Below are 18709 nucleotides of genomic sequence, written 5' to 3' on the forward strand. Positions count from 1 at the left end.
TGGGTACTGGGATCAGGGCTGTGGGACAGATGGGAGAGGCATCCCCAGGGGTCGTGTACTGGTTTACAGGGCTCTTGTGACCGATCGTGGCAAATGATGTGGTCTCAAGCCATAGAAATTCTCTGGAGGACTTGAAGTCTCTTTCAAGGGCTGTAGTTCCCCCTGGGGAAGAAGCCTTGCCATACCTCTTCTAGCTTTCCTGTTCACAGGCAGTGCTAGGAACTGCCCAGCTAGTAGAGCAGCCCCCTCACTGCCTCCTCCTGCCCTGTGTCCACTGTGTCTGTGTGAGGTCCCTTTCCCTTCTCCTCTCTGCCCTGACACTCATCAGGAAGTAGGTATTCAGGTGCTCACTCAGTTCCGGTAAGGTCTTCCTTCTACATCCATCACTTAGTAGCATATCTTTCACCATTCAGTATTTATTCTGCCACATGGGAAAGTACTCATAGTTTCTAGGACCAGGATGGTGGAATATTTAACTGGGGCACCCATTAAATCCACTATGGAGGTAGACTTCACTGGCTGAGATGTGGAAATACACGTCTCTTTCTGAAGTGGGCATTGTCACTGAGAGGTGGAAATATGAATGGGAAATAGTGACAGGGGGCAGATGGGAAGAAAAGCAAAGGCTGGAATTCACCACGGCAGACCGCAGAACACCACTACATGTTAGTTAGGGAAACTGAGGCACAGGCAGATCTTTGGAACACAGATTTGGCAGCCGGTTTGCATCCAGGCTGGTGAGGGCCTGAGGAGCTGATGAACTCAGAAGACGATGTGAAGGAGCAGGTGATTTGGCTTGGGAACAGGCTGAATACTGAGAATGAATGGAGGGTGGACGGAGAGGTTAAGTTCATCATCTGGAAGATTTACGGCAGCTAAAGAGTTAGAACCAAATAAAGGACTTACCATGTTTAGATACAAGTCCTTTAGCTTGGCCTTCAGTGTTAAAATAAGAATTACTTATTTTGTGCGAACTTGGAGAAAACATCTTTAAGCCTTTGGCAGTGTATAAGGGAGCATTAAGATTAAAACATTTAGTAGAATAAGTATATAACTTCACAGAGAAGTATATAAAAAATATTTTAAATGTATTTATTTATAACAGGAGAAAACCCTGTAAAAAGTGCTTCTGGACTTGGCCTCATTGTCATCTCTATAGGAATATTAATACCGCTTCAGTACAATGTATTTATGACAGGTGAGTGTTTATTCTTACAGTCTGATTTTTGCCATTTCCCTTAAAAAAAAAAGCCCAATACTTTGGTGAAAATATTCTTGTGTGGTTTTAAAAGTTCAATAGAAATTGTTTTATTAGATTGTCCATTGTATGCTTAGTGATATTTCCTGTACAGACTGATTTTCAGGTTGCTAGGTCTTCTCAACAATTATTTTGTGAAAAGAAATTTTCTTGCATATTTGATGGAATTGTTGTAATTTTAAAGTGCTCTGTATAATTTTTAATGGTTATTTGCATATTCTAATTTTAGGTTTTTTGTAGCTATAAGTCAATATTTGAATCATTCTTTTTCCTCTTTTACTAACCCTTTGCAATAAGAAGACAGGTTCTATCAGATGGGACTATAAGTCACAGATTTTAGAAACACAGTTTCTTATTGTTGGTGACCCTGAAAGGTATGGCTGTTCCAACTATAATCAGTACAGTTTTGTACATTTAGGTTATATTTTTGTTATTGTTAAGAGCACTGAGTCTTAGGTCCTTAGGCTATATTTAAAGGTTAGTTAGGAAAGCACAGATCTTACACACACATACACACACACACACAGAAAGAGAGAGAGAGACAGAGAGACAGAGACAGAGAGAAAGAGAGAGAGAGAGAGAGAGAGAGAGAGAGAGGCAGGTTATTCCCAGAACAGTTGTGTGCATGTAGATAAGCCATGCATAACAAATCATTCAGACTCTACAGTTTATAAATGTAACAACAACATTGTTTTGAGAATTTGGTAAAAACTGCCAGTCCCTCTCAGATGACCGACAATATAAGCCTGCAGAATGTGTGATTCTGGAGCTGGCACTCCTGTGGAAAGGTTAGCTGGAAAACGTGACATCCGATGAGGAACGGCAGTCCATCTTTGAGTGTGTCAAATGCCAGTAGGAGTAATTGCTTCTTCTGTGTTCTCGACACGTTCCTATTGTGTCCTTTTCCTCCCTCAGCGTTTGGAATGGCCTCTTTCACCATTGCCATATTGATCACTCAGGTGCTGGGCTACGTCCTTGCTCTGGTTGGACTGTGTCTCTGCATCATGGGTGAGTCGTATTCTTTTGTGCGTCTGCTTTCGTTTCGGTCAGGTTAAAACTCTTACTTCCTCTTCCCTTTTGTCATCTTCATCTTCTTCGCCTTCTTGAAACTGTATGGCCTTTCCTTATAACAACCATGGATTCATAGAAAAGCCTAGTGGAAAGTACAGAGACTTAGCATATACCCCACCCTTTCCTATTCCCGTCCACCCACAGCTTCCCTCAGCACCTCACACCCATACAGTGGGTGAACCAACATGGCATCCTTGCCAACCCAAATTAACAGCTTGCATCATGGTTGGTTACTGGTGCTGCACAGGACATTCTGTGGCTGGGACGGATGCGTGGCGCCACGTATGCCCATTGTGGTATCACATGGAATAATCCCCGTGTTCTGCTTGTTCATCTGTCCCTCTCCCTAACCCCTGTCATCCCTGACCTTTAAACTTTCCACACAGTTTCACATTTTCCAAAATGCCTTGGAGCTAGATTTATACTGTGCGAAAAGCACAGGTCGTGTCCACACCCAGCACAGCGCTTACATTGTGCCTTCTCGTGCAGGTTTCCTTCCTTTTTTAACTATGTCTTAAGTTTCATCCATGTCTTTTTTGAATAGCTTGATAGCTCATTAGTGCTGAAAAAAATACTGTTGCCATAATGTGTTTAGTATTTTGCATTCACCTACTGAGGGGCCATCCTGGTTCTTTTCCTCTTTTTGTGACAGACGCATAGAGCTACTGTAAACATCAATGAGCATGTGTTTGTGTGGATAGAAAATTTCAGCTCTAGTTGGCTAAATACCAAGGGCTGTAATTTTTGCATTGTGTGATTAAGGTACAGCTAATTTTTGTAGCAAACCGACAAACTCTGTTTGGTAACACCATCAGGGAGCGGTGATTTTGCGTCTTGGCCCATTTTTCAGCATTTGGAATTGTGAGCCACACACAAATACACACACACACACACATACACACACACACACACACCAGTGTAAATAGCGTTTTCCCCTTTGCTAAAAGAACGTTGCCTCTATATAGCTTGTGGCATGACTGTTCTAATAGTCCAGCTATAGTGCTCGTATCTGTGGGAGAACTTGTCGAACAACCAGGATGTGCTTGAGTGACACCTTGGCCTTTATACGCTGTTTTTTCACTAATCTTGATATAACAGCACACTATGTAAAAATGTGTTTTTAATAATGAAGCTATTTTACTGAGTTATTCATAAAGACATTCTTAGACTGTGTGCATGTAGGTAATGTTTTTACTAATCATCAGAACAGGAAATGCTATCTTTAAAGCTGGCATAGGCTGGGGTATAGCTCAGTGATAGCACTATTTACCTAGTATGTAAATCTACAGATTCAGGAACCTAGATCCACTAAATACACCAAAAAACCCTTATATTATTAGTTATTATTGATTTTTTGAAATTAAAATTTGTTTACTTGATATGCATTTCTAACAAAATTTCCTTTGTTTTACAGCTTGTGAGCCAGTGCACGGCCCCCTTTTGATTTCGGGTCTGGGTATCATAGCTCTAGCAGAACTACTTGGCCTAGTTTATATGAAATTTGTTGGTAAGTTGATCTTACTTCTTAAGCCTCTGCAAAGAATTTCAGATGTATAACTTAGAAAGGTAGTTTATTCAGTTCCTCCAGCTGAGGGTAGAAATCTACTGGTGTCTCCAAAAACGAGAAAATATTATTGGAGATATGGCAGTTAAAGCGGGAGGAGGCGTGTGAGCTCACACGTTTGAATTGCAAATTAAGAATGAGAATGGCTTTGTGTATTAGAAAGTATAGACTTTATTTTTCTAAGCAGAAGAAGACAGCTTTGAAGGTTCCTTTTTAAATTGGTATAAAAGGTTCATTCCTTGTTCCAGGGTCCTCTTGTGGAGGTCTTTGTCCATCTGCTCTTTGTATTCGCTGCTTGTACGTACAGACAGCCCTGAGGAGACAGAAACTAAAAATTAAACATGTTATATCTGTAATTTAATGTGCAGTGACTTCCAATGGACTACTTTAAGACACTACTAGTACAAAACCAGTATAGTAAAAGAGACCTTTAAATTCAAGATGTTTCGGCCTTTAAAGTCATTTTTGTTTTTTTGGTTTTTGGTACTTGCTCTTGCCATTTGGTGTTTAACCTGCCAGTCTCAACTCTGTGGTTTCTGCATTTTTATTGTGGGCATGTGTACACAGAGACAGGTGTTTTCATGGTGCCTGAACTAGAGTGTACCTTACCTAAGCCACACCTGTCCCCAGCCGTCTGATCTATGATGGTCTCCCTTAAAGGAAGCAGTCTGGTATTTCTCTGTAGTTCAGCGAACTCCTCATTGCATAACAAGAAAATCCAAAGTTAAAACTCATCGAAACAGTATTTTCAATGTGGTATCAGGTGGATGTTTTCTGAAAATTAATACAAAATTAGTTATTATAGTCAATAAATTTTTCATACTATTTACCTAAGACTCAAAGATATTTTGCCTTTAATTTTGAACTTCATTGCTTAACCTCTGATCATGAAAATTGATCTATTACACACACACACACACACATTCTTTTCTCTTTAGTTAGTGTTTTTATATAAACAACTAAAATACTCCGAAGTCTTGCTTTTAGTTTTTATGTTGAGAAGTATTAGTTGTTGCTTACTGACACTATGCCACATAAACCCATAAAACACAACTAAGACATCTGTAGCAGGCTGGCGATCAGGAGCTGACTCTGACGCCTTGAATTCTGATGCATAGTCTATTTTTGTTAGTCTTCCAATCAGCCTGTGTCTGGACTTGAAGGCTGACAGTGCTGATTTGGTTGCTCCCATGAATGCTAAGAACAGTATGTGACCTGCAGGATTCACATAAGGATGCAGTGGAATAGCTTTCTCTGCTGATGGTCATCTCTCTGCTCTTATTTCCTCCTCTCTATCTGGAATGTACCCTTTTGTTCCCAGGCTCCCATAACTGGTCATGAGTGATGCTCAGTATAGCTGCCCTGAGATTTGTGCCTCTGCTCCTGCCTTTTCTCCATGGCTCATGTCCTCATGGAGCCGGTAAAGCCATTCTAGTTGCACATTGTTGTAGTAAAAGTGAAATCAGAGCACCCAAAGATTCTTTCTTTGTGATGATTTACTAGATAAATACACTGTATGTAAGTTAATAATTTCTTCCAGTTTTATTGACACTGAGAATATCCTAAATTAACTTTTTACATCAACTTGTCTGACCCCAGAGTGGAGAGAGACACCTTCGGTCAGTTGAAGGGCAAGAAGAAAAGGTACAGGATGGCCGCTTTCTAGATACTGTGGTAGACTAGGACAATGAATGTTTTGCTTATGTGTTCTGACTGCATAAATCTGAGCATATAGCATTAAGGTTGCAAATTTGAGCATTTCTATCAGGAAGTGAAAGTTGTGTTTCCAAAATCATTTCTGCTCATTGCAGACACCATTGTAGAAATGGGTGACTTTTTATTTTAATGCAGTAAAATCCTTACTTTAAAAAAAGCTCTCTTTCTAAAGGGAGTTAATATCCTTGTGAGAATGATAACATTTATATTTTTCATTATTTCTGAGTTTAAATTTGTAACCTTAATTGCGGTTTTAAGGGATGTGATTTTAACTTTTGCTTTCTATGGCAAATATGATTTTTGAATTTATTATATTTTTTCTTATGAGAAGTATTTTAATTTTATGAAGTCAAAAAATTATAATAGCTTAATATGATGAGCACAGAAGAAAGATGAAAGGGAACTAACTATACCCCCTACAGCAGAGCCTGGTTTTGTGTAGGGCCCCTGATGTCATTATTTTATGTGGCATAAGAGTTATTTTTAAAGCCATTACCTTTTAGTGCAGTGTTAGAGCAGATACAACCGTTCTGGTTCAAATCAACTTGGTAGTAGTCAGAACCAGGCCTGGCACAACATTTCGGGATTCTGAAATGATACAGAAACACACATATATTGTGTGTGTATTTATTCAGCTATATTTTCTTGTCCATTGTGCACGAGCTATGTACAAATCGCTAGAAAAATCGTTCCTGAGGAGTTCAAAGCCCCAAAACATATTAATGGCATGTAGTCAGTTATTTCAGAGTGAGCAACATAGCAAGAATCATTGCAAGTATGGATTTTGATGTTTAAAAAAAAGATGACTACCATTGCTCACGCTCATGACACATGACAGCAACTGACCAGCCATCCCCATTCTCCTTCACATGGCTTATATCCCCACTGGAGAGAATTAAGTCAGGTAAAATTAACTCCCATGCAGCTAGTTCTATTATGCCTGAGGACGTGACTGGCTAGTGTCCTTCATAGCATACCTGTAGTTTTGTTTAAGAATGAGTTGGGCAAGTCAGACTGGGCAGTGAGAACTTAGCAGCCATCTTGTGTTGCTAAGGACGGTAGAAGCACGGAAAAACTCTCCTTGGTATTACTTACGCTGAACATATTTATTAGTTTGAATATAACTTTAAAGTAGCTTGCAGTATTCTTGGGGAGATGAAAAATCTCCTCTTCCCAATTAGAAAAAAGTGACAGATCAAAACATGAATAACCCCCAAATCCAATTTGGTGAACCAGTGAGTTTATTGGGGTTACTTTCAGGAGCAGGAATGAATGTCTCAAAACCAACTGCTCGCCAGCATGGGTGACAAACAGCCCGTGAAAGCTGAAACCCTACTCAGCCCACAGGCAGCATGGTGGGTTGGAGAGTCCTATGAGAGAGCTCAGTAGGTCTGAGCTTCTTCTTCCAGACGATGCTTCCCCCAGGTCAGCTTGTCTGAGAGTGACTCGCTGCAGTCCTTACCCCTCATATAAGCGTGCAGAGGGAGGCGCCTCATGAATCTGGCCAGTTTTATAAACTTCCAGAAGCAATTTTGATTCTTTACTCCTTGAACTAAAGCAGCTTCTGCGCAGGCTGGTGGAGGTTTTCATCGCAGAGAAAACTGCTAAGGAACAATCCTTCATATTACCAACCAGAAATGTAGATAGCACCTTTGCTTTATAAAGCGTAATATAGGGGTTGGTACTTGTACGCTGTAGATCCAGCGTTTGATGGCCCTTCACAACGTTCTAACTCAGCTTAGTTTGCTGGAGCGGCTGCCTCACTCTACCACTTAGAAAAGAGGTTACCTTTTTGCTTGAATGTGAGGAATAAGCATTCCCCGAGGAACGCCATAATGAGGGTCTTTCATTTAAAGCCACCCATGGCTCTCACAGAGACGCAAGGCTCATGAGGGCAGGTGCTTAGATGCTTGCATGGAGTAGGAAAGAATGTGGCTTCAGTATTGGCAGGACACAGCTCAGTTGCCCCACCCCATTGCTCTCAGCAAATAGCAGTGGGGGCTGCTCTTTTGTCCTTTACGGTCACTGGCACCCTGCCCTGCATTCTTCATTGTTAGCAACTATCTTATCTTCACCATTAAAGGTCCCTGTTTTATTTTTCAAAATTTGATTTATGTTTCGCTTTTAGTAGTCAGGCATGTGCATTACACAAAACTTAGAACTCAGCAGTAATTTATGGTATCCATTGCTCGTGGTGAGTGAATTAAGTTAGAGCAGCTAGGGAAGACTCTCTACTGAGATATTTATATGGTTTTCAGAGTGAATCACTGCGTATGTGTGTGTGTGTGTGTGTGTGTTATGTGTATTTACTGTGTGTGAAGTGTGTATGTAGTATGTGTGTGTGTGTGTAGCTTCTCTTCCTTTTTCTAAGTAGTGACCTTTAATTCAATTGTCCTTTTTAAATCAACAAACAAAATTCTTTTTGAGAATTGACAGTTACTCCAAAATCTTGCTGGTGCCAGTGACTTCTTTTTTAAGAAATGGAAGTTTTAATTGATTTCATACTCAAAGATGTTTACTTACTAGTAGGAAAGATTCATTGTTGTTTAGTCATCCTCAGGTCCGAATATTTTGGCGTTATCATCTTAGAAGTACACACCAGCAAAAGCCGAGGAGTTATCTTTAGCATGCAACCCGTTCCTCTCTGTCTTTTTTATATGAGTACCTTATTCACACTTCTGCCCTACCACTCCTCCCTCCAGCTCATCTGGTGCCCCTCCTCAAATTCATAGCCTCGTATTCTTTAATTATTGTTACACACATACACACACATATTCATGTAAATGTAAATTTATAAGCACAACCTACTGAATTCATTTAGTGTTGCTCATACGTCTATGTGTTTATGACTCACTCCTTGGGTTTCAATCATCTACCATGAAGATTGATCTACCCCAGAGAAGATTGATCTGCCCTGTCTCAGCAGTCATGAGTTGCCTGTTGCTTTTAATTTAGGGGCAGAGCCTTGTGAGATTTCCCCCTTCCATATTGTCATGTCAACTGCTGTCATTCTGCAGGTCCTGTTTAGGCAACCATATTGTTGAGATTTCATGGTTTGCTACTTCCCTATCGTGGAAAAGACACTCTACGTGTCATTATACAAAATGTTGCAGCAGACATCCTAGTCACCTGGCTTTCACAGTTTTTCTGCCCCCTCTTCTTTGATGTTTGCTGAATTGTCTACTAAGCTGTAGGCATAGGGGTTTTGAGCACCCAATGCTCTCTGCTAAGTTGTAGGTATAGAGATTATGATATAGGTATAGAGAGTAGGCTAAATTGTTCTCTGCTAAACTGTAGGCATAGGGATTATGTTGTAGATGAAGTAGTTGAGGTTGAGCAGCCAATGGTTAGTTGTTCTCTGCGTATTGACCAGATATTTCTGTAATCACGCTCATTTGCTTCAGAAAGGTTTTTTAATGAGGGGTGGGAGCCTTATTTATCTTTGAGCATAAAGATAATTATTTAGCACACTGTTTTGCTTTAGGGGAAGTGGCAATAATCGGTTCACTTCTGGGTCCTCCACCTCCCCAGCCACAAGTCGTTGACTAGGTTTAACAATGTAAAGTATGAATTCCCTCCTTTTGAGCAGGCCTGAAGTTCAATGTGATAGCTGTTGGCTATCCCCAGTATATAAGTACCAGTATCACACCTGTGGCTATATCTTGCTGTTATGGTCATTGTGGCTCATAAAAAAGAGGCTTCTAGGTTGGTGGAACTTGATTCCTCCAAGTCTCTCTCCAGCGTGTGTCTGTCTTCAGCTATAACATCCTAACTTCAATTTTGAGGATGTAACTTCAACAGCCTACAATGTTGGGGAAATCCTTGAACTCCCCTGATGAGCAACTTGGAAGGAGGTTTCCCATGCCTGGTAGTGGTGTTTTGAGTACATAGTATGGCTTTGGGGGAACATTGTCACCCTAAGTGGCATGTCTTCATTTAAACTCTGTGCATACACACACACACGCACACACACACACAATTGTAATAAACATAAAATAATAATTCCCTATGACTTTTCCAAAAATCTTTTTGGTTATTGATTCCCTATATATTCTTTGAAATTTTTGTATATGTATTCAATGTATGTTGATCATATAATCCCCCAACTATCTCCCTCCTACCATCCCTGGGACCTATTAACCTATTTTTTTTCCTGTCTCCATGTCCTTTTTAAAAATCATTTTAAAAATATTATTTTTTATTATTATTATTATTATTATTATTATTATTGATAGTCTCCCAAGTCCAGTGAGTGCTGACCACATGCAAGGGTAATATTTTTGCCAATAATAATAATAATGATAATGATAGTCTCCTGAGTCCAATTAGTGGAGCCATGTCCCCAGAGAAAACTGGTTTCCCTGTCCCTCGGTGACCATACTTTCCAGTAACTCTTCATCTAGGCATGGAGGTCCTCTGAGCCCCTGCCCAACCATGCTGGAATTCTGGTTGGCCTGAGCTTTGCACAGTTCTTCTGTAAGCAACTGCCTGTACTGTGAGCCGGTGTGTCTGTCAGTGACGTCATGTCCAAAAGGGAGCATTTCACAACCCTCTTTCCCATCCTCCAGCTCTTAAATTCTTCCTAGTTTCTCTTCCGGTATGTTCAGTGAGCAGAGAGGCTGATGTAGGGATCCATCTGTGGCTGGACATTCGCAGTCCCTGATTCTCGGTGCTCTGACTAGTTATGAGTCTGTGCTAACCAAACAACTACAGAAAGAATCTCCTCTGACCAAGGTCCAGAGTGGCACAAATCTGCCTTCCATGCGTCCTCTCTGTTAACATCCTTTTTCTATTGTTTTTTAATATATGCATACACTAGAGTACTATCTCAATCTCTTTTACATTTTATTATTAAATGTGTCCTTTGACATTTTCACATGCGCACACACATGAGCACACACACATTCTCATTCCTATCACCCGCCCCCATCAGGCCGCTCACCCCCTGAAAGTCTCTTTGCCATAGTCATGAGTTACTCTTTTGTTGGAAGACCCAGTGAGTTTAACCAGGGCCCTCTGTCTGACCACGATTTTGGAACTCTCTGTTGGAGCCTGGTGGGTTCATGTGTATTTTTTAAACCGAGGAAGTAATTCTCCATTTCTCAGAATCTAATATTGGTCATTGGTTTGATGGTGGGGACTTAGGCCCCTTGGGTCCCACCACCACCAGTGCCTGGCTTCTGACAGGCTCATTCTTGCTTAGGTACAATGCAGGCAAGTGTAGTTGTATTGAGTTCCTGATCAAAATGTGTATATCATGTCCAGAAGACAGTATTCTGTAGCCCTGCCTCCTGTCTTCCAGCTCCTATATTCTGTCTGCCTCTCTTCCCAGGGTCCTCTGAGCCTCGGTGGAGGGTGTGTAAATGCCTTTTATAGTTGAACACTTACTTATCCCTGTGACTGAGTTCAGTTTATATAATTTAAGAATGGTTATGTTTTGCTCCCATTCCCTGCTTAACTGTGATGCATTCCATAGCTAGTCTCTTCCTGTAGGTACTTTTCCTACCTGTAGCTCTATATTCCAAGTTCTTTTTTGTTTACTTGTTTATTTTTACCTCTCCTTCCCATCACCAAGTTTCTAGTTGGTTTTATTTATCCTTCTCTAATTCTAGTGCTAATGTGATATTTAGTGGCCTGTCAGCTGCAGTTTCTCTGTTTGAGAAAGCCTAGTCCCAGTCAGCTTTAGGAACTTACTGAATTTGCATAGACAGGGTGGGGGATCTTGGCTGTCCTGGACCCGCCTTTGTCTGCTAGCAAGTACGGTTTCAGTAGAACCTTACAAGCCCTAACCCTGTTTTCCAGCAGGTCACGTGACTTGAAAATGATTCTGCTTCACTCCCATCTTAAAACTACATCTTAAAACAGTGTATTCTGCTGTTGCTCTTGAGTGTTTTGTACTATAAAAATTATCTTGAGAAGTTTGGATTTCTTGAGGTGTGGTAGGAAATTATGGCTAGTAAAAGAATATTGAGTCATTGAAAGACTGATGCTGGTCATGTTCTCCTGTCTTGGGGACACAGATGTGTGTGACAGGATAGCTGTAGTTGTTCTAGTGTTTCCTTGCCTGCTTTTATAAGGAAGTTTTCTTTCCCACCAACCCAGAGTTGTTCTTTTCCCTCTTGCCTTGCCCCCTAGTTTTGCACCTTTTTTAGATAATCTGGTGAGAAGCAGCCAAGGGAGCAACTCAGAATGCCAACGAGGAATACACAGAAGAGGACCTGGTTGGTCTGACGCTAACTGTCTTAGATAGCTCTAAGCTTGGCAGGATCATCATGTTTTCTTTTGTCATTTGTTAGCTCTCTAGATCTTTGAAGACTGGAAAGGAGAGAAAAGAAGAGAAGGCCCCTAGACTAGGAACAAGAACAGTGTGCTATGGGAGACAGTCTCCAGGGGAAGAAGTTACTCATTGTCACGTTCTGTCCATCCCGGCTGAGAAGTAGGCAGAGATGGGACTCTGGTAGGAGAGAGTAGCTGACAAGATCTTTCACCATGATGTGTAACGGGTAACTGACAAGAGAGAGAGCATGCACATGAGCGAGTCTGTGTTTATTAGTTGCTGTGGGCTTCTTACTTGCTTCCTTTTCTCCTGTTAATGTATGTAATCAAGAGTCCTCTGTGGTTCTCGAACAGACCACCACAGAAAGCTAGGACTCCTTCAGTGGAGCATCTAGCACCTTCTGGTTTTAGCCCTGGACTTGTTATCTTAAAATTGAATATTGCACTGCTTCATTTATTTTATTTATTGAATTTATATTTTTATTTATATCAGCTTCCAACCAGAGGACTATACAGCCTCCTAGGGTAAGTTCAAGTTTATTAAATGAATCAAGAATGATTGCTTGATGAATTAAAATGAGAGGTTGATAATTGGAATATTAAACTGTTTTGTTTTCCGCTTAATGTGACATCCAATTAAGACAATGCTGAAGTCATTCCAGGGCCTGTGCATGAGTGAGAGGGGCTGATTCTATTGTAAGACGTCTCTTGGGACCTTTATATACCTGTGAGTTAGGAGAAATGACCCTGTAAGATTGCGCTCAGTTTATATATCCAGAATTGGAAAGTCTCTGAGAAGGAATGTGGTCAACGCTTCATCAGAAGGAAGCTGATTGCAATATGTCTCCCCAGCTGTTGGCGTTGCTTGACGTGAGTTCATAGACGACGGTTTCAAGCTAAGCTGACTTCATTTAAAGATATAAAGTATATGCTGTTGGAAAAGAAATCTGTTCCAAATAACGACTCCCCATTTTATCAGCACTCTTCTCCCCCAAAGTGTGCTAGAGGCCTCATTGTGTTTTCCTGCTTTCATAAGCTCCCTGCCGAGGGTGGGGGGGTTCTAAGAAAAAGAACAAATTCAGGAGAAGATTATGAAAGGGAGAAGAAGCACAAACTACCATATTGAGTCAGCATAGTGACAGGCCTGAGAGTTCTTACAAGTTGTACTCAGCTTCCTGTCAATGAGGGCTCACAGATAAATCTGGCCTCCTCACAGGACACACCCTAAAGGCAGGCAGGGGCAGAGTGTGTTAATTTACCTCAGCGTTTTACTCTGAAGAGAGTAGTGTCGCAGCTATGTTCCTCACAAGCAGCCTGCAGCTTTCCTAGCGCCTCATGGAGATAACCTGATCAATGGACCATTAAATCCTAACAATTTCTTGCTGCTACTAAGTTCAATTTGCATGATGTGAAGATGATTCTGCTTCGCTGCCATCTCTTATTTAACTGTATTTTCTATCTTTTGCTGCAATTTGCGTGTTTGTACATTAATACTTTCATGAGATTTATTAAACTGAGAATGATGGGTGGAGTGGGAAATTTTGCACAGAAAAAAAATACTAAGAGAATAATATGGTTGTTATTAAACTATTAACCAGCCTTGGGAAGCCTTGTTTCATTAGCTTTTGCTGTCTTATTTTGCTTTTAGACCGTAGGAGTCTCCACTTATAAAACAGGTTCAATAATAGTGTAAGTTTTAACATAAAAACCATAAAATAACATGCATTTTGTATAAATATATTTTAAATATTTTCCAGAAAGCTGTAGAGGAACCCCTTAACGGTATGTGATTATTATAAACTTAGTAGTCTTGGTCCATTAGCAGATCATAATTTGAACTGATTATTAAAGGCATTAGAATACCCATGCATGCCTTGGGAAGAATCTGGTTTGGGAGTATTGTTTGTTTGCTTGTTTTTTGGTTCATATGCTCTCTTGCCTTAATCCCTTGATTCTTTCTTGATTATTCATCAGAAATTGGTAGTGTTGCTTTTGTAATGTTCTCACTGTCCTGTGCAATAGTAGTTGCTTACTTTTGCAAAGTGACATTGGGCAAGGGGACCATTGACCTTTGTCAAGGTGAAGTGTTTCACCCTCAGTAGAGAAAAATCTCGGTGACTTCCAATTTCTAATTTGTCAATTTTAGAAACATATTGCCACCTGGCATAATACCAAAATGTTTCACTTACTTCCTCTGTAAATATAGACCTGGATTCCTCAGTAAGCCTTTTTTCTTTTTGTGGATGTTGTGGGTGTGAGCCCGAGAAATGCATCCCAAAGAATGATAGCCTCAAATGAGTCTAGCTGTCTAGCCGGGGGATAGTTGTGTTCTTGCATATTTGTTTATCTTGAGATTATTTCTATGAAGTCATACTAATTTTTACTAATTGCTTGCTTGTTACTAATCCTTAGCATTTAAAGAATCAAAAGGAATGATGAATGATGGTAAGTATGAAATTCACTCTTCGTTGTATGCTGATTGATTCATGGACATTAAAAAGAAAGCAGAGAGCTCCTTGAAATGACAACTTCTTTAGAAAATAAAAGGGGCACTGTCTGTCATGAATGCTCACATTTCTTGATGTTTAAAACTTAGATCTAGTTTTAGATTCTTTTCTTCTGCCTACCATGGTGTCATTTTTCTGTAGGTGGATAAGAATAAAACCCTGTGGGGTCTCACAAACTGGAACCTCGTGGTTCCTCGCAGAGCAATTGCCACCTTTGATAAGCGTGTTTCAGGTCATGCGTCCCTTTGTTGAACTTTTCACATGTTTTTATGAGGTGTGCAGATAGATATTCTGGCGGGGTTTCTCTTATATTCATGGAGATGATTTCCTTGCATGTGACACTGTGGGTGATATATCTGCTTTCCTAAGCAAAAACTTAACTCCAACTTCGTGGGAAAGGACCAAAGAGAAAGAGAAAGACTTCCTTACTTCCCCAAGCCTCTCCCTTTTCTCTGAACATCAGCTCAATAGCAACATATGTTTCCTGAATATGACCAACACATGTACTTGTTAATTCTAACCAAAGAAGTCTGTCTCTTGCCCCTAATGTATATATTCTTATCCTTTATATACTGTGGTTCTCTAGCTCCATGGGTATCTGGGTACTACATTTGTATTTATCCTATTTTCAAAAATGTCTTCACGCCATTGGTCCTTGAAACCATTCCATGCTCCAGAGGTTGCTGTTGTAAAGCCTGTGACCTTCCAGTTCACCTCCATAACAAAGAGGAGCCGGTAACATAGAAGGCCATCTTCCCCTGAGCACAATTAACTTCTGCATAAGATTAAAAAAAACACTTCAATCGTGTTGGGTGAGCTAAATTTAAAACGGTGCTCAGTCGTGTGTTTAACGGGAAATCCAGAATGGTCCCATAGTTACAGGCTTTTGTCGTAGCTTTTAAATGTGTGTTTTGCTACACAAGCCACTGCTACCTAAATATGGTGTTTTTAGTGGGAGTAAGTGTAAAGAATGCCAGGCTTGGTTTTTTTTTTTTTTTTTTTTTTTTTTTTTTTTTATCATGTTTACCCTCCTGTGTCTTGTTTTCAAATACTCTGATCTGGCTTTTACCTACCATGGTGTCATTTTTCTGTAAGTGGATTAAAAAGTAAAGAAGTAAAAAACCTTTCCCCATTTGCTTAGAACCAGTGTAAAACCCTCCAGGGCCTCTTGGTTAATTTTCTTTAAAATGTGACTTTTTTTTTAAGGCACTGTATCAGGAGATAGCTTAAAGAACTATTGTTTTGATTTTTTGTTTGTTTGTGTAGCACATGAGATCTCTGACGACCATGGGAATGCCCCGAATTTTGGCCACATTGAGCTGATCACCATTTATTTTTTAAATGTCTGTTGATGGACCCAGTCTTCTAAAGTCCTCTCTGGCTGCCTTGTCGCACTGGATGAGGCTTGAGGTGCCATCCGTTCACCTCCCCCAGATCACAAGTCTGTTTCACTTCTGTTAACTGAATGGTAGAAATCGAAAGTGAATGTGATAGAATACTATTCTTGGATCAATAACTTCTGCTTTGAAAAACCAACATCCCCCGCTCGCCTTTTGTGGAGCCAACCCAGCAAGCCGAGATGATCAGTCTGTGTTCACTGTATTTTCATTTGTCATTGGCATTTTGCTTAGCAAACTGAAAAGAGTACTGATTTGCCCGATTTCCCCCTGTGACCTTTACAGATCCGTTCTCATTATTTTTGATATAATATATCTGAAACGGTTTCACGTTTAGAAACAGATCATGTCTTAATGCGTAGGAAGTAGACATGAGTGGTGACAAAATATCAATGTTTCTATTTTCCAGAATAAGTGAGGGGCAGTGGTGGACTGTGCCTGAAGTCCGACGTGAAGGAACACAGTGTCTAAGCACCATGGCCCTGCTGACTCGGAGAAGAAATCATAAACAGCAGTAACTGACTTTCATCTATGGGAGGCGTGTTGGCCCATAGATGATGATCAAAGCAGCTGTAATTTACTTAATAAAAGAATTATGATCGTGTTGTGTAACCAATTGAAATCCATTTTTCTATTGTTTCTACTCAACGAGGGGCAAAAGAATCAGGGGCAACTTCCAAGAATGATGCTTGCTAGATCCTCGAGTCTCTGGACACTGGGTTTAAATCAATTCTGTATCAGACTTGCCTAGCATTAACCTGATGGTTACCCAGAGATACCCATGACAAACAGTGGTATCCAGCAAGCCTTAGTAAACTCAGGTTCCCAGCAGCTTTGTCATTCGTGCTGCTAGCTGTACAATGTGACTGCCACTTCCAGATCATAGGGACAGAGACTAAAGTAGAATAATGAATTTGGCGGCGCAAATCCTATATGCCCGCTATGTGTGCTATGATATCGATAGCACTAGTGTCTTCATTCTTGGGGCTTGCCTCCATCCACAATCCCTGCTCCCCTTGACATAATGCGCACCCAGATTTTGGATTCTTTTTTTTTTCTTTATAAATGTGGATTTCTTTGCACCCTGTCCTGTCCTGCTACTTGCGTTTGCGGTGCAAGATGCAGTACCTTTTCTCCTCTTCAGACGTGGTCCTATGACACGGTAGTGTCAGTCGCAGAACGGAGCCAGACTTATTCTCAAAGCACTGTGCTCACTCACACTCTTCAGCAAAAAATAGCTATGGTTGTAACATATGTATTCAAGACCTCTGGTTTGAAGGCAAAAAAATCAACAGTGTTTCTGTGTTTTCTGATCGGAGGCATGACCAAGCAAGACTGAGATCTGAATTACGCGTCTCCTGCATGGCAACATGTGTCTCCATCAGGCCCTCGCAAGGCCAGGGGGAGGAGGTTTTACGCCTGTTGTCTCTTTGTTGCATGATGAACACTCATCACCTTCCTCCTGTATCCTGCCTCTGCCTCCTCCTCTTCCCCTAAGTTTGAAAAGTAAAACAGAACCACCACATTCCCTACCCGGTTTAGAAGAAACCACCGTCCTGACAGTTGTGATCGCATGGAGTACTTTTAGATTATTAGCACTTGTTTTTTATCCCGTTTGTGGGCGTGTTTGTATGTGCACATGTATAAGGTAGGCACATGCATCTTCTGTACCAACAAAAAGGAGGCATCTACAGAAGAGCAAATGCTAACTTTGTGCTTTTAATAAATACATTTAAAAACAAAGGTCCTTATTCGGTGAAATTATATTTGATGCAAATGTTTGATCACTTTAAAACTAGGTAATGTGCCAAGCTTTCTTGACTGCTCACCAATGCCCTCTTAAAATAAAAACACCAGTAATTTTTCCTGTTTGTATAAGAAGGCATTCGTATTTTGTGTTTGCATTACTAATGGTCATTTCTTCTTAGTCCACTGAACGTTTCCGTGTGCCTCTTGTATGCCAAACTTACTGTCATCTTTCGTGTGGGGACCAAGTGGTTTGTCCGTGGCAAACCTAAACCTATGACCTGCTGAGGCCTCTCAGAAAACTGACCACGCTGCCAAGATAGTGCTTCTAAAGAAAAGTAGGCTTCCTCCCTGATTCTGTAGCTGTTCAAAATAGTCTTGTATAGCGAGGGAGCGAGATGCCTTTATACATAACTGATGGCTCCTGATGTTTTTCTGTTTCCTTCTGAAAATAGTTATACCTTGCTCATTTTGTTGGTTACTTTGAAATCAGTTTTGATGAAGAGAGCAAAAAGCAGATGGACTTGGAACCAATCCAAATTTTCCTATTCTCTATTAAGAGAGTCAGGTGTGAAAATCTTTATAGTTAATTTTTTTATGAACTAAAGTTGTACCTTTTAGTAAGTAGTCAATGCCCCTCTGCTCGGGGTTCAGTCTTAACCAGCTGTCATGCTCTCTTTGCTGCCTGCCATTTGGGGCATTGCCTACCCTAGACTGTGCCACTGGTGATGGCCAGGGAAACACAAGACGAACTCGACTCTCGTTCTTAGTTAGCAGCTTCTCTGTGTAAGGGACCGCAGCAGCAAAGAGTCCTCCTGCCTGGGCATTATTGGGCCAGTTCACCCTCTTGAAATCAAACCCACCATGACGCCTGGCTCTCATCAGATTTAAATTGCTAACAGTACCGTGGGCAGCATATGCATCTGTTTTGCCCCACAGAGTGCTCTCTTCTTCCTGATCCCAATTTCCGCTGTCATATCCTCTCTTCAGCTTTTGTTTATTGTCTGCTCTCCATTTATACAATAGTACGGAGAGATGCCATTTGTCATTTTCTGCCACACTTTCTGAGCCTTTGCGGCTGAGTCCCATTTTTCTTCTCTTTCAAATGGTTGTGCCTCAGCTCATCCGTCACTGACTGTACTTTGCAGTCTGTCCCCGTCTGTCTGGGGCCCCT

The 18709-nt window shown here is 40.8% G+C and overlaps 1 protein-coding gene across 5 annotated transcripts in view; it reads left to right on the top strand.

The window, feature by feature from the left end:
- Cd47 (CD47 molecule) overlaps positions 1-16401 on the top strand; it is a 54814-nt gene extending 38413 nt beyond the window's left edge. For 2 of the 5 annotated variants that reach the window (XM_038345013.2, XM_038345017.2), the window contains 7 exons: positions 1106-1198; positions 2174-2266; positions 3744-3836; positions 12379-12410; positions 13643-13667; positions 14298-14330; positions 16199-16401. In XM_038345013.2, the coding sequence (XP_038200941.1) occupies positions 1106-1198; positions 2174-2266; positions 3744-3836; positions 12379-12410; positions 13643-13667; positions 14298-14330; positions 16199-16203 (374 nt within the window). In that variant the 3' untranslated portion in view covers positions 16204-16401. The remainder of the gene's footprint in view (positions 1-1105; positions 1199-2173; positions 2267-3743; positions 3837-12378; positions 12411-13642; positions 13668-14297; positions 14331-16198) is intronic. The other 3 variants (XM_038345015.2, XM_038345016.2, XM_038345018.2) reach the window with 3 other exon arrangements.
- Positions 16402-18709: the final 2308 nt, after the last annotated feature.

Source organism: Arvicola amphibius, chromosome 10 (genome assembly GCF_903992535.2).
Source record: "Arvicola amphibius chromosome 10, mArvAmp1.2, whole genome shotgun sequence".
Lineage (NCBI taxonomy): Eukaryota > Metazoa > Chordata > Mammalia > Rodentia > Cricetidae > Arvicola > Arvicola amphibius.